This window comes from Panthera leo, chromosome B3 (assembly GCF_018350215.1).
Source record: "Panthera leo isolate Ple1 chromosome B3, P.leo_Ple1_pat1.1, whole genome shotgun sequence".
NCBI classification, from domain to species: Eukaryota; Metazoa; Chordata; class Mammalia; order Carnivora; family Felidae; genus Panthera; species Panthera leo.
In genome coordinates, this window is record NC_056684.1 from 121,359,773 (window position 1) to 121,378,963 (window position 19,191).

General features: G+C 52.8%; 1 protein-coding gene across 11 annotated transcripts in view; it reads left to right on the forward strand.

Annotated features, from left to right (window-relative positions):
* TMEM63C (transmembrane protein 63C) overlaps nucleotides 1-19,191 on the forward strand; it is a 74,834-nt gene that overhangs the window by 40,447 nt on the left and 15,196 nt on the right. For all 11 annotated transcript variants that reach the window (XR_006203970.1, XR_006203971.1, XM_042943904.1 and 8 more), the window contains 11 exons: nucleotides 169-250; nucleotides 5,021-5,058; nucleotides 9,364-9,506; nucleotides 10,897-10,945; nucleotides 12,919-13,027; nucleotides 15,001-15,074; nucleotides 15,698-15,778; nucleotides 15,891-16,014; nucleotides 16,754-16,887; nucleotides 18,325-18,447; nucleotides 18,842-18,995. Coding sequence is in view for 9 of the 11 variants with exons in the window: in XM_042943904.1 (XP_042799838.1) it covers nucleotides 169-250; nucleotides 5,021-5,058; nucleotides 9,364-9,506; nucleotides 10,897-10,945; nucleotides 12,919-13,027; nucleotides 15,001-15,074; nucleotides 15,698-15,778; nucleotides 15,891-16,014; nucleotides 16,754-16,887; nucleotides 18,325-18,447; nucleotides 18,842-18,995 (1,111 nt within the window). In the remaining 2 variants the exon portion in view is untranslated. The remainder of the gene's footprint in view (nucleotides 1-168; nucleotides 251-5,020; nucleotides 5,059-9,363; nucleotides 9,507-10,896; nucleotides 10,946-12,918; nucleotides 13,028-15,000; nucleotides 15,075-15,697; nucleotides 15,779-15,890; nucleotides 16,015-16,753; nucleotides 16,888-18,324; nucleotides 18,448-18,841; nucleotides 18,996-19,191) is intronic.

A 19,191-nucleotide genomic window follows, 5' to 3' on the forward strand; every position in this document is an offset into this window, starting at 1 on the left:
GTCTGTACCCAGAGCTGTGTGCTCAGCACACGAGCTGAGATGTGTCTGGTACTGTATAAGAGGGTGTGGCGGCTCTTGGCTTGGGAGCTGGAGAGACAGCAAGGCGGGTGGCCGAGGCCTTTTCTCTCCTTCTCCGCCTCCCTGCTCACTGATCTTCCTGGCCGGCAGCTTGACTTCACTGATCTATGGGGAGCAGAGCGAGAAGACATCTCCCTCGGATATTTCCCTGGAGATGGAACACAAGGACAAGGTGAGCGCTGGGGTGGGCCTGGGCCCAGCGGGTTCCTGGCTCTGCCACGTGCAGGAAGGAGCCCGCTCATGATCAGGGGCTTTGCAACCAGCTGCACCCAACCTAGCAGTGTGACCTGGGACACACTCTTCAGCCTTGCCAAGCCTCAGTTTCCCCATCAGAAAGACGGGGATATTAACCATTCCTAACTCCTAGGATGCCAAATAAGAGTTAGTTGATTCCAATATTTTAAAGCGATTTATTTATTTATTTATTTATTTATTTAAGAGGATGAGAGACAGTGTGCAAGAGGGGGAGGGGGAGAGGGAGAGGGAGAGAGAGAGAGAGAGAGAGAGAGAGAGAGAGAGAGAATCTTAAGTAGGCTCCACACTCAGCACAGATCCTGACTTGGGGCTCGATCTCACGACCGTGAAATCATGACCTGAGCTGAAATCTAGAGTCCGACCCTTAACCGACTGAGCCACCCAGACGCCCCCTTAAAGGAATTTCTAAAACTAAATTTCCTGCTTTTCTCAAATCTCCAACCCTCGTCACAGTCCTGGTCCTGCCCCAGCCCCGCCTCTGAGCCAAGGACTCACCTCCCCCTTCATAGAGGAGAGTCCAGACATCAGGCAGAGACTCCCTCAACCTCCCGCCTCCCAACTCTGCTCGATGGAGCCCAGTCTTCCTTCTCTTGCCTGTCGGATGCCAGGGCTCCACTCAAGCCTCTTCATTCACTTAGCTGGCTGCCGTGGCACACCTGCTGTGGGCCACCGCTGGTCTGGGACCTGGGCGGTGAACTAAATGGACCAAGTCCTGCTTCATGGGACTTTCTGTCTGGGTGAGAGACACCCAGACAGATGCACGTATTGGTGGTAAGTGCATGAACTCAAAAAGCGGCAAGGAAGGCACTACACAGTCATGGCACAGAGCTGGAGAGTTCCAGATGGTGTCAGGGACGATCTTGGGCCCTCCCTGCCACGGCCCACACTGCCTGTCTCCCTCTGCGCCTGTGCTGCCCACTTTCTCACTCCCACTTACTCCTCCACCCCTCCAGAGTGGCTCCCACCCCTCCGTTCCACCCAGACGAGCCATCGGTTGTCCCAGGCCATGAAATCCCAAGGGCTTTGCTGAGTTCTCATCTCATCTGGTCTCTCAGAGACATCCGGCCCTGTAGACCGCCTTCCCTTCTTGAACAGGCACTTCCAGTCGCTTCTGTGCCATCGCACTCTCTGGGTTTCTCTTCTGCCGCTCCTCTGTTCCTCCCCATCCCCTCTGCAGGCTCCTCCGCCCCAGGGGTTTCCCTCAGCTGGTCCCAGACCTCCTCCTCTCTCTGCTGGGCGACGTCACCCACACTCCCAGCCTCGCCTGCCACCTCTGCACAGAACCCTCCTAAATTTCTGTCTCCAGCTAACCCTCTCTCTGGGCTCCAGACACATTTATCCAATGATCCTCAAAATATCTCCACGTGGAGATTGTAAAGGCGTTTGGAGTTCAGTATGTCCAAAACATGCCACGACATCCCTCCACCCACCTGTTCCTAGATCCCTGGTTTCAGACTCTGCCCACCACCCACCCAGGTGCACCCCCTGGGTCTGGCCCAGGCCCCCAGGTACAGCCAGTTCATTACCAAGTTGTATTGCTGTCACCCTCCCAGTCTTGTTTCTCTCCACCTCTCCCACCACCCCCCAGGCCAGGCCCCCATCAGCCTCTTGTTGGATGAGGCAGGGTGGCCTCTAACCAATATGTCCACGCCTGTGTCCTGCCCCACCCATTTTCCACCTCATCTGTCCTTGCCTCCCAACTCCCCCATCCCTGGCCACAGTGACCACCTTTTAGATCCTTAAAAGTGCCACCTCCTTCCCTCCACAGGGCCTTTGGCCTGTCCTTCCCCTCCCCCTCCCCGGTGGCCCCCCCCTCAGGTTAACACACTCACCCTTTGTTCAGATTTCAGCCCAAACGCCACTTCCCCAGGAGCCCCATCCCTGCCTTGTGGGTCCAGATCTTTGGTTTTACATGCATTGCTTTTCTTCAGAGCTCTTAACTCAGTCCGTAACAGTCCCTCATCTACCAGATTGGTCCAGGGTCTCTGCTCCCTCAGCAAGAGCAGGTGCTGACCTGGGCTGGCCCACCACTGTCCCCACCCCACCCCCCCCCCCACCCCCAGCCAGGCCAACCTGCCATGTAATTAGCATCTGATTTGTGTTTGTTGGAGGCAGTGAGTGAGTAAAACCATATTCCTTCCATTATCATCCCTCTAAGAGACCTGGTCCCCTTATCTGCCAGGATCTGCCCCAAGCTGTGTGGAGAGCCTCAGACAAATTTGTCCCTTAGAATTCCTCTATAGAACAGGGACAGTCATGCCTACCTTACAAGGTTGACTCTCAGGTTTATTTTCGGAAGCATTGCTTTGGTTGGGGTTTTTTGTTGTTGTTGTACAATGGCAAAAAGATCATTTATTTTAAAATATCTGAGGAATCATTACAGCAGCAGTGAGGTGGTCAAACTGCAGAGGTAGAAATGAGACGGGCAGGGAGAGAGTCTGGTGAGGTGGCCCGTGGATGCCCCGGCCAGGATGCCGGGGCCTCAGCCAGGCCGAGTGGCGTGGGTAAAGCAAACGGGTCATTACCCCATGTGGTGGGAGTGAGGAGCTTGGGGCCACCAAGCGAGGTGCGATGAACTGATCGCTGTCACTCAGTCTTGTCAGCTGAGCTGGTTCCTAGGACCTTGTGGCTATTTCCTGCAGGGATGGGACAGGAGGAGAGGCGGTATCTGCTTCTCAGGCCTGCTGTTCAGGTGCTCTGTCTTCTGAATGGTTTGCGCCTTCCCTAGCTGCGGTGTAAACCCAGGGGAGCACGTCCGCATGTGTGGGCCTGTCGTCCGTGAGAGAAGAGAGATACTGCACACATGCTCACTCACGCATCTACGTCTGTGCAGTTTCTACAGGCACATAGGCCACACTTTTTCTCACGACCTCTGCCCTCTCAAGGACAGTCCTGTCCTGTGTGAATTCCAGGACTTGTACATGCCATGTGGGGTATACACCTTTGCACCTGCCATAGAAGGGATGGAAGTGACTCCCAGGAAGGTGTGTCCCCTGCTGTGCACAACAAACCTCCTCACCCACTAAATAAAACACACCCCTGTTTGCCCATAGGTGGTGGTGCGAAAAACTCTCCGATGCAGAGAGTGGAGTTCAGACTCTCAGCCCAACTCCTGTTTAGCAACTCACGACTTCCCTGGGGACTTTCACAATCAATGCCACCAGCATGCTAGTCCCCTTCATTGCTGTGACCCATACTGGGCATCTGTATTTTAGTTCTTCAAGACATAACTGAGGACACGGTCCCCCCTAAGGTGGATGTCTGCCCATCAGGCAACCCCATACAGGGGAAGGGTACTTGGTGGGTCTTATACTGAATGGAGCAAGGAATTTCCTTCTGTTTTCCTATCACTTCCTTTTGGGAAATACCCTTCCCCAATCAGCGTGGCGCAGGGGAATGTCAGCCAGGAAGGCTGCCTGTTTCACTCACGTACTTGTGATCAAATGGGGTCAATCAAGAGTTAAACATTTTCCAAGATTTTCCTAAACCCTAGAGTATCCTGGAAGGAATCACGCACCGGGCAACTTCACCAGCTATCAGATCTGGCCACTTTTAGGGCCATGGGCCCCAGCCCATCATCATGCACACTCTCCCCAAGCAGACTTCCTTTCTAGGCCCCCCCATCACCTCCACGGCTGAGGCTGCCTTTCCCCACCACCCAGAAACCCCAGACAGCAAGACCTTGAGAGAAAGCCATAATCAACAGGACTCTTCAAGTTTATTTATTTTTGAGAGAGAGAGAGAACAAGTGGGGGAGGGGCAAAGAGACAGAGACACAGAATCCAAAGCAGGCTCCAGGCTCTGAGCTGTCAGCACAGAGCCCGACGCGGGGCTCGAACCCATGAACCATGAGATCATGACCTGAGCCGAAGTCGGACGCTTAACTGACTGAGCCACCCAGGCGCCCCAGTAGGACTCTCAGATGTAGGAGAAGAAACCCATCTCAAACTAGTGTTTAAAAAAAAAAAAAAAAAGGTAACACGTGGCTAGAGTGTGGGGAAATCCAGAGAGAAGTGGCTTCTTTGGGTACAACTTGATCCAAGTCCTGTGATGCGACCAGGATCCTCTCTCCAGGCTTTTTTTTTTTTCCTCAGACAAGCTCCTGCCTGTAGCATCGAAGATGACACCAAGCCACTGCAGGCTCCATGGTGTTCACCAAGGTGCAGGAGCTCAGACGGAGAGAGACCCTCTCTCCCAATGCCCCTCTCAATCCCTTTAAGAGAATTTTGATTGGCCCCACTTGCATCATGTTCCTGTTGATCAGCTGACCACTGGTGGCGGACCCCTGCTTGACGGACAGCCCACCGGGCCACATGCATTTGGGGGGGGGGGCATTTCCCAGGCAGAAGCAATGAGGGACAGACAGAAACCAGCCAACGTCCACCCTACAAACGGTCCCTTCTCTCCCTCCGGTCCAAGACCCACTAAGCCCCCATTTCCTGTAACAGGATGCCACATGGCAGGAATGTGAACTCATAGCTCACTTCCGGGGAGACCTCTCCCTGGACAGTCACCACTGATTCCAGATGGAGCCCACTTCCTTCCAGGACCCATGCCCTTCTCACTGCCATCTCTTGCCTGGAAGGAGGCCCCTTGCTGACGCTGCCTCATGTTTCCCAGGTTCCCACAGCTGAGGAGGGCAGGCCTGGGCCTGGATTTTCTCACATGTTCTCTCCTTTTTCCCCAGGGCTTCTATTCCTGGTTCTTCAACACCATCACCATGAAGTAAGTGCCTGAACTTTCCGAGCTTGTGATAGCAGCTGCCATATTTGGGTGATGATGGGGGTGGGGCGTGCTGCCCTGCAGGTCTGGGCCCCGGCCTGCGTTCTGGACCCTCTTCCCCACTCCCCACTGACTGCCTCAGCCCTGCCCAGGCAGGGGACGCTTCCTGGGTCACAGTGGGTGAAATGGGACCTGGGCACAGCCCACAGCCCTCAGGAAAGGACCATTTTCTCATGCTTATAAAAATGCTTTTATGGATCCCACACTAGGAAAAAGAAATTCTTCTTGCATAGCTATTTGCTTTCTTTCTGTGAACACCATTCATCGTGTTGAAATGGAAAAGAAAATACCAGGCAGAAGGGCATACTTCCTCTTGCCTCAGCACTGATTACAGAGGGACAGCCCCTTGTCCGCTTGCCTTCTGGATCTCTTTAGGGCCAGACCCCAGTTGGCAAAGAGAAAGACCCCAAGTCACCTGTTTTCTCCTAATTACCCCACACTTCATGATTTTGACTGCACCCTCCTGACTCTGCCCGGCTTCAGCTGAGCGCTTACCAGAACTCTCTGTCCCCGCTGTGTGTATGTGTGTGCATGCACACCTCATGCCTGTGCACATGGCTCTGCCTCCACCTCAGAGCCCTGTACATTCCTGGGTGCTCCCTAAATATCCCCCATCTGTCCTGCCCTGTCCACCTTTCAAAACCCTCCTCCAGGGTCCTTTCTTGCCTGGTGATGCCTGCCTTAGGGTACAGTCTCACTGCCCCTCAAAGGCCACCTGCAGCAAGGGGCCTGAATGGGCCTGCTAATTTGCTTTTTTGGCAAAGGTTCATAGAACTTCTTCTTGCGTGTGCCTCCACGCCCACCAGTCAGGCCCTGGCTGGGAGCATTCACACATTTTTCCAAGACCCCATCCTACCCCCTTGGGCCACCTCAGGGCACCCCCCCTTCCTCCAGACCTGCTGAAGGGGGCACGAGGCACCCTGACTGGGCCCTGGGAATCCTGAGCTGGGCTTAGTACCACTGGCCTCTGGTGTTTGAGCTCCAACCCCACTGATGGGGGAGTCCCCGTGGCCTTGCCTCCCGGGCTGTCTTCATCATCCATCAGAGTTCCTAGTATCCAGAAGTGATACAGCTAGTTTGTGTGTGTGGTTCAGGGATCTTAGCCACATGTAGGGGGAGTGGAAGGGAAACATTTTATTTCTTGGCACCTTGTCTGGTTTTGCTTGGGTAAGTTTTAAAACATGCACAAGCTCACATTAAATATATTTTCATTACGAGAGACCTGGAAGCCACCTCCAGGCCTCCTGCAGAGAGGCAACCCTTGTCCACAGTTTCAAGGGAATTTACTTTTTTCCTTTCCACAAGCATTTGCCGATTTAAGACATGTTTAAAAAATCAATAACGTGTCTGAACACTTGGAGCTGGTTACCCTGGGAGGCCATACGAGCTGGTTGTGGGTCCCTGGGCTTAGCAAGTTCGTGAAGGATGGGCCGGGGCAGAATGGCACATTAGCCAGCTCTTTACATGGGGAAGAGGGAGGGAAACCTGGGGTACATAGGCCGGCCTGAGCTGACCACACCCTCGGTCTTGGACAGCTGACTTTCTGGGTTTTCTGTTGTCTGCCTACCCATCAGCGGGTATATGTGGGGGCAGGGGGAAGTGTGGCAAGAGAGTAGCGTACGTGTAAAACTTAAAACTTCATGCAGTACGCATCTCTGTGGTGCACATGTGAATATGAAATAAAAGAGGCATGTCACTATGTTGGTGCAAATCCGTGTATACAGCTATTCACGTGTGCATACCCAGACCTGCGGGTCAGTGGGAGGTCAGTGTGCACAGTAGTGTGTGTTTCCGGGTGAGAATCCTCCCCACCCCCCCACCCTACTCCACCCAAAGGTTCCTCCATGGGGAACTCATCGTCCAGGAAAGGAGGAAGGCTGGGCATTGTATTATGCATCCCGCACCCTTTGAGAACAGTGTCTAGATGACAGCTTAATACATTTACTGATCAGGGACAAGGAAGCCCAAGTGCCAGTGTACAAAGCCCACGGAATCTAGTTGGAGAGGCAAAGGTTAACAAGACTCACTGTATATAATTCATAATGGGAAATTATCATTGCTGTGCAGGGGGTATTTGGGGGACAAGAAATTAATTCCAGCTAGGGCGTTCAGGAGAAGCAAGCTTTGAGCCAGGCCTTGAAGGATGGGGAGAATTTCCACTCTATGCCAAGTGCAGGACCCATCACAAATAAAGGACTACATGAGTGAAGGTTTGGGGCAGAGATGGGCAGGGAGCATCCAGAAATGGTCCGTCTAGTGTGGCTAGAAGCAAGGATACATGGCAAGAGAGAAGCTAAATGGTTGGGCTGGAAGGATCAGCTGGGATCTTGACTCCCATGCTGAGAATTCTGGGCAATACATCAAATGCTGTTTATGCTATAGTCACTAAGTTAAACAAGCACAACAACAAAAAACTAAAGGAGATTAACCAAGATGCTTAATAGTCATTATCTTGGGTTGGATGAGATTCTGCATGAATGATTTTCTTCTCCTTTGTATTTCCCAAGATTTCTTTTTTTAAAAATTATTTTAATGTTTATTTATTTTTGAGAGAGAGAGTGCAAGTGGGGAAGGAGCAGAGAGAGAGAGGGAGACCCAGAATTTGAAGAAGGCTCCAGGTTTTGAGCTGTCAGAACAGAGCCTGATGTGGGGCTCGAACTCACAAACCGTGAGATCTTGACCTGAGCCAAAGTTGCAAGCTCAACCAACTGAGCCACCCAAGGCAAAAGTTTCTATAATAAAATTTCACTTTTCTTTCTTTCTTTTCTTTCTTTCTTTCTTTCTTTCTTTCTTTCTTTCCTTTCTTTTCTTTCCTTCTTTCCTTCCTCCTTTCTTTTTTCTTTCTTTCTTTCTTTCTTTCTTTCTTTCTTTCTTTCTTTCTTCTTTTTCTTGAGAGAGAGAGAGAGCATGAGCAGGAGAGAGGGGCAGAGGGAGAAGGAGACAGAATCTTAAGCAGGCTCTATGTTCAGTGCAGGGTCCCATGTGTGGCTAAATCCCACAACCCTGGAATCATGACTTGAACTGAAATCAAGAGTCAGACACTCAACTGACTGAGCCATCCAGGCGCCCCATACTTTTAAAAAATTTTTTGAAGTATAACACACACATGGAAAAGTCCACAAAAAATAAATGTCCAGCTCAATTACAGCAAAGCAGATCAAGAACTGGAACATTGCCAACACTCTATCACTTCCTCCTCTCCAAAGGGAGAGTATCCTGACTTCTAACTCCATAGTTCTATATTGCCTATTTTTGAACTTTGTGTATGAAAACATACAATATGTACTGTTTGTCCCTGGATCTTTCACTCAACATTGTGTTTGTGAGGTTCAGCTATGGTCATTCATTTTTATCTCTGTATAGTATTTCGTTATATATACAGTGTTTTATATATATATCATTATATATATATATATATATATACACATATATATATATACACACATATATATGTACATATATATATATATCATGTATATGCATACATTATCTCACAATTCTTGTGTCCATTTCCACCTTCGGTAGACGTTTAGGTTGTTTGAGGCTGTTATAAACAAGGCGTCTATGAGATTCTTATACATGTCTCTTGATATGTGCATGTGTTTCTACTGGAAATAATACTAGACCCGGAGTTACTAGGTCATAGGCTGTGCATACATTCAATTTCCTTAGATCATACCAATTGCTTTCCAAAGTGGCTCTGCCGGAGTCGTACCCATGAGTGTGGGAGAGCTCCCAGTGCCCCCATACCCTTGCCAAGACTTGGTATTGTCTGACTTTCTAGCTTTGGTCAATCTGGCAGTATGGAGTGATATCTCTTTGTGGTTTTAAGAATTCCTTTTTAACTGACACATTAAAAGAAACAACTTTTTAAAAAATAGGGTGCATCTTGATCTCGCTGGTGGTTTGTCTGGTGCACGCACCATGGCAAGCACTCAAAATGTATGAAGAAGCAATAAAAGATGGAATGAATGCTTGATTTCAAAAGTGCTTCTGGATTCCCAAGTGAGTGTCTGTAACATAACTTCTGCCTTCGATATGCCTGTGAAATTCAGTGAAATACATTTGAGGCATAACAGAGGCTTTGAGATGAAGGGTGATATTTCTAAAAAAAGAAAAAAGAAAAGAAAGAAAAGAAAACTTGGGGGTAGGTTGATAATCTTCTCTTCCTTTTCTCTACCTCCCTCCGACTTAAGCTGTGGCCACGCTGGCTCCTGAGGAGTGTCCTTGTCTGTGTGTCTCTTCCAGGAACGAGGATCTAATTAGCAAGTGTGGAGACGATGCCCGCATCTACATCATGTTCCAGTATCATCTCATCATCTTTGTGCTTATCCTCTGCATCCCCTCCTTGGGCATCATCTTGCCCATCAACTACACTGGAACCGTTCTGGGTAGGCGGAGCTCAGCGCGTCCTGCGCCTGGGCCACTCGACCTAACGGGCGGCCTGGTAGGCGGGGCAGAGCTGGGGTCTTGGTAGTCTAGAAATCTAAAATTTAAGTCCGCATCTCAAAACTAGTTATGTGACCTTAGGACAACCCAAACTTCTGTCCTCCCATGTGGAGACTGGACCTGGGGCGTCCTTCATCACACGTGTGGCCCAGGACCTGGCCCATGGCAGACACACAGTAGTAATTCAGTCTGGAGCTGAATGTTTACCTGCAGCCCCACCCTACATCTTGCCAGGTCTTTGCAGAGGCCTTTTTATGGCATGTGACCTACCGCAAAGATCCCTGAACTTGATCTCTCCCCATCCCCTCTGTGACAGACATAGCACTGGAAGTATAAAATTGGTCTCATAGGAAGTCTAGCCACACTCGTTATAAGAGGGTCCTTTTGACAGAATGACATTGTGGGTGTAGACTTGACCCACGTCTGCTTCCCAGAAAATACCTTTGCTCGATCTAGCAAATGACTTCTTATTATATTAAGCACATCAATCCCCCCAGGCCTCGGATCCTCAGCTGTCGTGGGGATCGGGAGACGATGCCAGAGCCTGGCACGTAGTGAGTGTCCGGTGAATAATAGCCAGTACTTCACTTAGAAATGTGAAGATGGACGGAGCCGAAGGCCGTACAACTAAGTGGTGTAGTTTAGCACCTTAAGTGCCCATGTGGCAGCCAGTGGTACCCTGATTCCTCAGGCGTCTGTTTCTCCTCAGCCAGAGGCAGACCTCAGTTAATTCAAGCTAGCACACAATGTGCCACGAGATACCACTGCCACAGTAACTTCTGTCTTTCCAGATTCCCTTCCTAAGAGCTTGTGTGTTGGCAATGATACGTTATATTACATGTAACATAGATATGTATAGTATATCAACGCAAGATTTCTGGACACATTTCATAATACCCAGAGATGTCCAAACTGACAAACTTAATACATTTTGCCAGAAGGCTTTACTCTGTCGAAATGAGGCAATGTGACATTCTTGTGATTGTTGCCAGGGGTAACAGTGTTACTGATTTCTTCCCTCCACTCGTGCTGGGGCCCTGGGCTCCTTCAATAAGCATTTACTGGCGTCTGCTTGTTCCAGTTGGGCACTGGGGATGCCTCATCAAGACCTGGCTGGTAGAGCCCCAACCAGCAGTCTCAGGAAGAAGAAGAGGCCGCTTCTGGTTTTTTGGGGAGGTGGGGGCAAGTTCTGGGGAACAAGAGGGGAGGGTAGGATGTGGGCAAGCATCTCTAGACCCCAGGCATTCATCTGGGAACCTCGAACGCAAGCAGCTCCCACACTCACTCAATCAAGGAACCAGCTTTGAGATCAGTCACTTTCTTCTCTTTCAGATTGGAATAGTCACTTCGGTCGGACCACCATTGTCAATGTCTCCATAGAGTAGGTACCTGATCGTCTTACCTCCCATTTTACTGGCTCAGGGTTATTGGTGGGGAGAGAAGGTCCAACTTGTGGGTCAAAAACATGGGCACTGCTCTGCTGCTAAGAAAGGCCTGGTTTCCTTGGGACCCATGCACTGAGTAGGATGCCAGAAGTTGCATTCTCTTAGGGGGCAGGACTCCTGCTGCCTCAGTGTCCTCACATCTGTAGTAGGTAGAACTACCCAAACTGGCCACTCCTGAAGACTTGGAAAGATGGTCCTGTTTGTTTAATATGTCCAGCCCCCAAGTGGCAAAGACCCTGTAGCAAGCAGAGGCTTGAGGTATTATTTCCTGCTCACAAAATAGAGCAAGTTAACCCTCATATAACCGAATAAAGTGTAGACCTGATTCCCACAGCAGGGGGACTGAGGAACCACATGACCTGAGTTTATGCCCCACCTGTGCCATTAGCTGACCCTGGGTCTGGGGCAATGCACCGCCACCCTGAGCTTTATTACTAGTCTAGTCTGTGGTGGAGAAAGAACTGTTGGACGGGACTCGTGGATTTCAACAGCAGCCAACCTGATCAGATCAACTTGTACTGAGCCAGATGTGGCCCTGCCGGTCCTTGCTGAGAAAACAGGCCCCCAGGGTGTCTCGGCCGGGTGTGGCTGACTTCCTGACAAAGCTGAAGCAGCAGGTGTGAGAGGGGGTTCACACGCTCCTGCCCCACCCCGGCCCCTCTGCCCCCGCACCCTGCAATCCATCAAACTCCCAAATCAGCAGAATGGGGCTGTGGCATCCTCTTAGCACCCCTTCCAGCCATCTCCTCCCCCGGTGCTGCCGACACCACAGCAGAATTCACCACCTTCTCCCCGGCCAGCCACGGTGGGGGTGCGGTGCCTACACCTTCCCAACAAGATGTTAATTTTTATTTTTATTAAAAAATTTTTTTTTAATGTTGGTTTATTTTTGAGACAGATAGAGCATGAGTGGGAGGGGCAGAGAGACAGGGAGACACAGAATCCGAAGCGGGCTCCAGGCTCTGAGCTGTCAGCACAGGGCCCAACACGGAGCTTGAACTCTTGGGCCACGAGATCATGACCTAAGCTGAAGTCGGAAGCTTAACAAACTGAGCCACCCAGGCGCCCCCAAGATGTTAATTTTAATAGGGCAGGAAAGACCCTTCAAAATCCATAAATCCGTATTGGCAGAAAGCAGGAATGTTCTTTAGAGACCGTATAAACTTGCCGGCTCTCAGGAAAGGAAGATTGAGACACCTAGCTGGAGGGGGATGTTACGTGAAATGTCAGGCACTGGGATGAGTGGCGAGGAGACGTTTTGAAGCGACACAGCTTTTCTCTCCTCAGACCGCACCAAATAAGGTGGGCCCTATTTCTGAACAGTCAGCTTGGCCAGATGCCCCGGGACAGCATCATCTGAGCCCAAAGCCCGCGTGCTACCACCCTTCCTACCCCATAGAGGCAGAGCAAACCCACCGGGCCCTCCTCCCTCTGGACGCGAGTGTGACCCCCTGTCCCTCGCCACAGAGGTCAGATGACCCCTCCGCGTGGGCTGCTGGGCAGCCATGGGAGCCTGAGCTGCGGCCGCCAGCAGCACAGCACAGCAGTGAGGAGTCGAAGCGCTTCCCCTGCCCGGGCTCACCTGCCAGGGCTGCCCCGGCTAGGAGTGACCTCGGGCAGGCCACCCGCCACTCTGATCAAATGAAGATAGTCACAGTACCACCCTCGTATGGTGTTAGGGTCTAGTGAGAAATGTACATAAAGCATCTAGTCCCAGCCTGGGTCTGCCATATAGGAAGCACTCAACAAACGTTAGCCTTTAGCAGCCCACATGGGGCACCCGCTTCTTACCATGGCCGTCCCCTTCCAAGGTGCCCCAGTGTCTGGAGGCACCAGAGGGTGGCCCAGGGGAGAACCGGATGGGGTGGGAGAGGGTGGTCTCACCCCTCCTGTGTCTTGTTCTTGGCAGGAGTAAGGTCCTGTGGCTGCATAGCTGCTTCTCCTTCCTCTATTTCGTCATTAACTTCGTCTTCATGACCCATCACTGTTTAGGGTTTGTGCCCAAGAAGAGCCATAAGGTGAGTAAGCGAAATGGACTCCCGGAACTGCTCCCTGCCAGCCAGAGCCCTCCCCAGCTGGACCGTCCCACTGCCAGCCTGCAGAGGCACCCCACATGGGCACGTTCTGCACACCTGTAGGGGGCAGTCTCACCTGAGCGGCGCAAGCCCCCTGCTCTTAGCCCGGTGAATCAGCACCTGGCCCCTAGCACAGCTGTCCTGGGTGGTAAACCACTGAAACTCTCCCAAGCCAGCTGGCAAACAGCTGTTCCCAGGTGCCTCCTACCGCTACACCCTGCTGCCTGGCCCCTCTCCAAAGACCCCCGGATCCCCACCATCCACAGACTAAAGGATTAACGAACCCCTGGGCCAGCAGGGGGGCTCCCATCCTCAGTGTTCAGTGCCCCCTGCTGGGGAATGCCCAAGTTCCTTGCCCTTCCACAGTCTCTGAGGTCAGAGACCCCAGGTCCTGGCGCAGTATCCTCCCTGTCCTGGTTTGGGTCACCCCACCCCACCTCCCAAGCAGGCACTGCGATAAGGAATAGCACAGCACTTGCCTGTTTTGAAGGTGATTCTAGGAAAAACCACTGGGCTGGGTGGGGGGGAGTGGGAGGGAGAAGAAGATGCAGATAAGAGGCAGCCGTTAAGGAACGGGCACTTTGGGCAGCCTGGGGATCAGGCAGAACATGCCCCCCCCCGAGTTTTCCCAGCCTGAGTGGGGTGGGGGGCAGTCGGGCACCTTCCCGCCAACTCCCCATCCATCAGCAGTGGAGCCTGCACTGGGGCCCTGACGCTTCACACCTGCTCCTGCTACTGGCAGTCCAGGCGTTTGAAGTGCACAGCTGCCCTGAGGGTGTAGACGTGAGGCCCAGGGGCGGCAGGTGGGCCCTCAGCGCTGCCTGCCTGAGCCGCACCCAACCCGCACCCTCACCCGCACCCCCACCCACACCCCCTCCTGCACACTCACCCTCACTCGCACCCTCGCCCGCACCCTCACCTGCACCCACACCATAACCCTCACTCGCACCCTTGCCCTTGCCCTCACCTTCACCCCCACCCTCACCCTCACCGCCACCCTCAACCTCACCCTCACCCGCACCCCCACCCTCACCCACACCCGCACCTGCACCCGCACCTGCACCAGCCCAGCAAGGGAAGGGGTGTGTGGGCCGTCCAGACCGTGGCAGGGAAGGGGAACCATGAAGACTAACACCCTTGGCTCTGGTGGAGTAGGACCAGCTCCCTCGACGCCATCCATCTTGAAGGACTGATGTGCTCTACCCCACCCCAGATCGCAAATCCACATACCCCTGAAAGGTTACTCTGAATGCTTTGGCCTGCAGGCCTAGTGGCTTGGGCACCCCTGAGCAGTGTGGACTCAGCTACATCAGCTTTCCTTTTCGTCACCAGAAGCATCTGCTGAGACTCCTGTCTCTTGCAGCTCACTGTCACCCTGAGGGGATGGCTCAGGAAGACATTTGAAGGGCTTCCCCATCACCTCCCCAGAGTCTAGCTCACCTCCTAACCCCCTGCCCAGTGTAATGTTGGAGACGGCCCCACTGACTTCTCGTGACATCCCGTGGCACAGCAGAGGTGCAGGGAGGCCAGAGTGATGGCAGGGTGAGGCCGTGCTGTCAGCCAGGAGCGGGAGCAGCCCCTGCCAGTCCCGGAGCTCCAGGCTCCCTCCCCGGCCCTCCCTGTTGACAGCTTCTGCCTCTTTCTCCCTTGACCTCAGCTTTCGTTGGCAGTTATTCTGGATCAGGATCACGGAGAATAACAGAGGCGTGGCATGCCTGCCTGCAGCTTCCCACAGCCCACAGCCTACTGACCTCAGGGACACAGGCCAGGGAAGCTGGTACTGAGCTTCCCCAGCAAGAGGGCAGCCTGGTTGAGTAGCAAGCCTGTTCCAGACAGTTCTGGGCCACCAAAGACCCAGACATCCAGGAGTCCTGTGTAAACACACTCTTCTCTCTCCATTTGCCTTCCCCACTTAGGTCACCAGGACACTAATGATCACCTATGTCCCCACGGACATCCAAGACCCAGAAATCATCATTAAGCATTTTCAGTAAGTCGGTCAAATGGACTGAAGCGTGGATTGCCTCTTCCCGGTAACCTTGCCTGATTCTTCATGTGGGTAGTAAGCTGGCATAGGATGGTGGAGCGAGAGAGACACCCCAAGTGATAGCTCATCCTGGGCTTGGCTCAGGATTAGCTTTCCAGAAAGGGGGAGGCCCTGTGACCAGAGCAGGCTTTCTGAAGTCAAGGGATTTCCCGCATGGCATGTGCGTGGTGGGTGTAAATTTCCCTTCCCTTGCTGCTCCAACCAAATGCCTGGCAAGCTCCTGGACCAGTTATCTAGAGCAGGTCATCTTGGAGCATCTTTCATGACCCAAGGTCCTAGCCCCAGGAGATAATTATCACTCGTGGGCAGCGATTTCTAGCTCTGTCCCCACCTGGCTCTATTCTGGACCATATGGGAAGGATGAGGCAAATCTTAGATGACCAGGGATCAACTCTGAAATTTGACCTTAGGCACGAGTAATGGGGTCTCCCATCCAAGAGCCAGGGACCACAGACAGCTGAGCCACTCAGCCCTGTGGGCTATAGTTCTGGGGGGCGGATAGTGTGGGGAGGATGGCATATCCCCAGCACCATAGGCTAGTTCAGCATCCATGTCTGTGGCTACAGTGAGGCCTATCCAGGATGCGTGGTGACCAGAGTCCACTTCTGCTATGACGTCAGGACCCTGATCGATTTGGATGATCAGAGGTGAGTCTGCAGCGGGGTCTGTCTGGATCTGGGGTGGGGGTACAAGGGGAGGATGTGGCTCTGCTGGTCCCCAGCCACAAGATCCCTCCTCCCACTGCCCACCGGCCAATAGGCGCCATGCGATGCGGGGCCGGCTCTACTACACTGCCAAGGCCAAGAAGAGTGGGAAGGTGATGATCAAGATCCACCCCTGTTCCCACCTGTGCTTCTGCAAGTGCTGGACCTGCTTCAAAGAGGTACCTGCCCCGGGCATCAGGGGACACAGCAGAGGAGTGGGGCTGGGGCACTGGGTCTCCAGCTCTGTCCAGGCCTCTGGACCCTTGGGCCCCATTCAGATCTGCTCTGGTGCTGTGGCACCCAGCTCCTCCCTTCTTTTCCCTCCTCCCTCCTGCCTCCCTGTTGAGAATGTAGAGGAGCTGAAGCCTTTCTTGGGTGATCAGGGAGGCTTGCTCATGCCCACTTCTAGTCTTGGATGGGAGGACCAGAGAGAACACAGTAGACTGCTGTAGGGTGTCAGGCCTTAGGCTCTCAAAGGGCTAGGACTGAAACATTTGAAGGCACTGGGCTCCATCTTCTTACCCAACCACCGTGGCTAGGAGGAGGCCACAGGGTAGGACCGAACTCTAGCCAGTCCAGAAAAAGAATCATCCCTCTTCTCCAAAAATGCCGCAGACACATTCTAACGCTCCTTTAGAGTCCAGCCCAAATCCAAAAGCACCCCCTAACCCCCAGGTGTGCCTTACCTTTCCCAGATCTAAGAGCAAGGAGCTAATTTCAGAGTCACAGCCTCTCCCTGTTCTCAAGTTGGGATCTTGGAGCCCACTGGGATCCTGAGCTCTTTGCCAGGCTTTGCAGGGGGTTGGGAACGGTACTAAGGCCTCAGGCCCACCACTCAAGTGGAAAGAGGCCAATGCCCAGGTGAGGTCTTCCTGGAGCTCTGGCTTCCCCAGCTCTGAGGGCCAAATCTCACCCCAGGTAGATGCAGAACAATATTACAGTGAGCTGGAGGAGCAGCTGACTGATGAGTTCAACGCTGAGTTCAACCGCGTTCGGCTGAAGCGTCTGGACCTGATCTTTGTCACCTTCCAGGACTCCAGGATGACGAAGCAGTAAGTGCCAGGGCCAGCAGCTTGCTGTGCCCAGCCCAGCCCTGCGAGTGGGCTTCTGCTCCTCTGAAACCATCCTCTTTCACCTCATTCCAGCCAAGGGGGGAAAGAGAGAGAACCTCCCTCTAGTTTGCCATGTTCTGACCGCCCTTCCAGCCCGCTGTGTTCTCCGCAGGCAGCCGCCATCTTGCTTTCCAGAGCATATCTGCATCCATTTCCCCACAGCTGCCAGACTCAGCTTGTCTCCAGAGATACCCAGGCCCTGGGCTCCCCATTCCCTAGGTCCTTGCTTCAGCACGGAGGTGTTAAGAGTAAACATCTTGGTTCCTCTTCCAGGCCTTGACAAAAGTGAATCCATTTTTCCCCCATTACATATTACTCCTGTCCTCACCACACGTGAAAGAGTCAGAGTAGAGACGCTCTGCTTGCTCTTTCTCCTCTCCTGCTGCAGGTCTCCCCTAATTCATAGCCTTACAGCCTCCTCCCTCCTCTGCCCCAGCCTCTGGCAGCTCTACCTTGATAGGGAGTGGATTAGATGCACTCTGGAATGTTCTGGAAGGATCCTAAGGACAGGGTCAAATAGATGGGAACCCCAGAATCAGTCCCTTGAGGATTGTGGGGGCCCTCCTTTCTCTTAGGGAGACTGGTTGTACATAACACTTGGTCTTCACTCACCCATACCCTACAAAGGAGCAGTGGAACAGCCTAGAATTTAGTCAGATACAATTGTGTGCGATTTTGCAAGTCACTTATACTCTCCAATTTCTTATCTGTCACATTTGGTTCCTTATATCTTCCCTGTCCACCTCCCCGAGGGATACGAAGGGATATGTGTTCTATTTAGTATATGTGGTATATCAAACAATATACCAACGTGAGACAACACTGTTTCTTTTCCGACACACTGTCATTCGGTAGAGATGATCTGAGGTTTAATTACAGCAGAGATGTGAATTAGAAAACCAAAGACCCAGGGCCAGCATCTGCCCCTCTTTGGTTGTGTCTCAGGCACCTCAATTTAGTAAGCCGTGCAATTGGGGCTATATTCATCAACCATTAGCTCAGTGTCAGGCATACAGAAAGAACTCACGTGGTAGCTATTAATACTAAGATGAGGCTGAAATTAGTACCTCTGGCACCAACCTCAAAGAGCATGTCTTTGTTCTGTCACTGCTATTAAGGGGGAAGGACATTAACTGAGAACCATGTGGTCCCCTCCCTTCCGGGCTGGTCCCTCCCTCTGTGCCCCTTTTCTCCAGGGACTAGGCTTTAGGAACTGCCCACCTCTAATGTCCTGAGAGGCATATCTGAGGCTTCAAGAGTCCCTAGGAAGTGGGGTCCATCTCTCTAGGACCCTGGCATGAGACCTCTCCTAAGTCTGTTGTCCTCACACCCAGACCTCTCTCTCCTGCCCATCCCCACCCCCCACCGTCTCTGCAGCATCCAGGAAGATTACAAGTACATCCAGTGTGGCGTGTCCCCCCAGCAGTCCTCGGTGTCCACCACCGTCAAATCCTACCGCTGGAGGGTTGCCCTTGCCCCACACCCTAAAGACATTATTTGGTAAGCGCCCCCCTCCACTGCTCTCCTCTTCCCCGTTCCTTTGAGCTTCACTGAGATTGAAGAAGGGGTGGGAAGGGAATCGGGACCTGTTCTCCTACTCTGTTACCCACGTATGGCTCCCACTGGGCTGGCAGGGCCCTGTCCTCTCCTGAGCACCATGGCCTCTGCTCTCCCCCCCCCCCCCCGCCAAACCCAGCCCACCACAGGTGCCTTTACAAAAGGTGTGACTGAGGGGAGGATCTGGGCCTGTTGCAAGCAGGTCTGGGCCCAGGGGGCTGAATTAGACCAGGGCAGTCTGGGTCTACAGCTGGTGTGCAAGAAACCGCACGTGGGGCCTGTCTAATGGCTGGGACCCGAGGTCCTAAGTGCATCTCCCTCCTCCATCCCTCCCCAGGAAACACCTGTCCGTCCGCCGCTTCCATTGGTGGGCCCGCTTTATCGTAATCAACACCCTCCTCTTCTTCCTCTTCTTCTTCCTCACCACGCCTGCCATCATCATCAACACCATCGACATGTACAACGTCACCCGCCCCATTGAGAACCTGCAGGTGCCACCTCTGCTCAGGCCAGGCATGGGGGCCCCAGGGAGATGAGGGAAGAACCCAGGCGAGGACGGGATGGGGGGCCCCTGGAACGCGGCTCCAGAGCCCTTGCACCACCACCATTGTGGAGGTGGCCACGGCTGTGTAGATGGTGGTGTAGAGTTTCCTTTGTTCTAAAGGGGACGAATGCACAGGTCGTTGC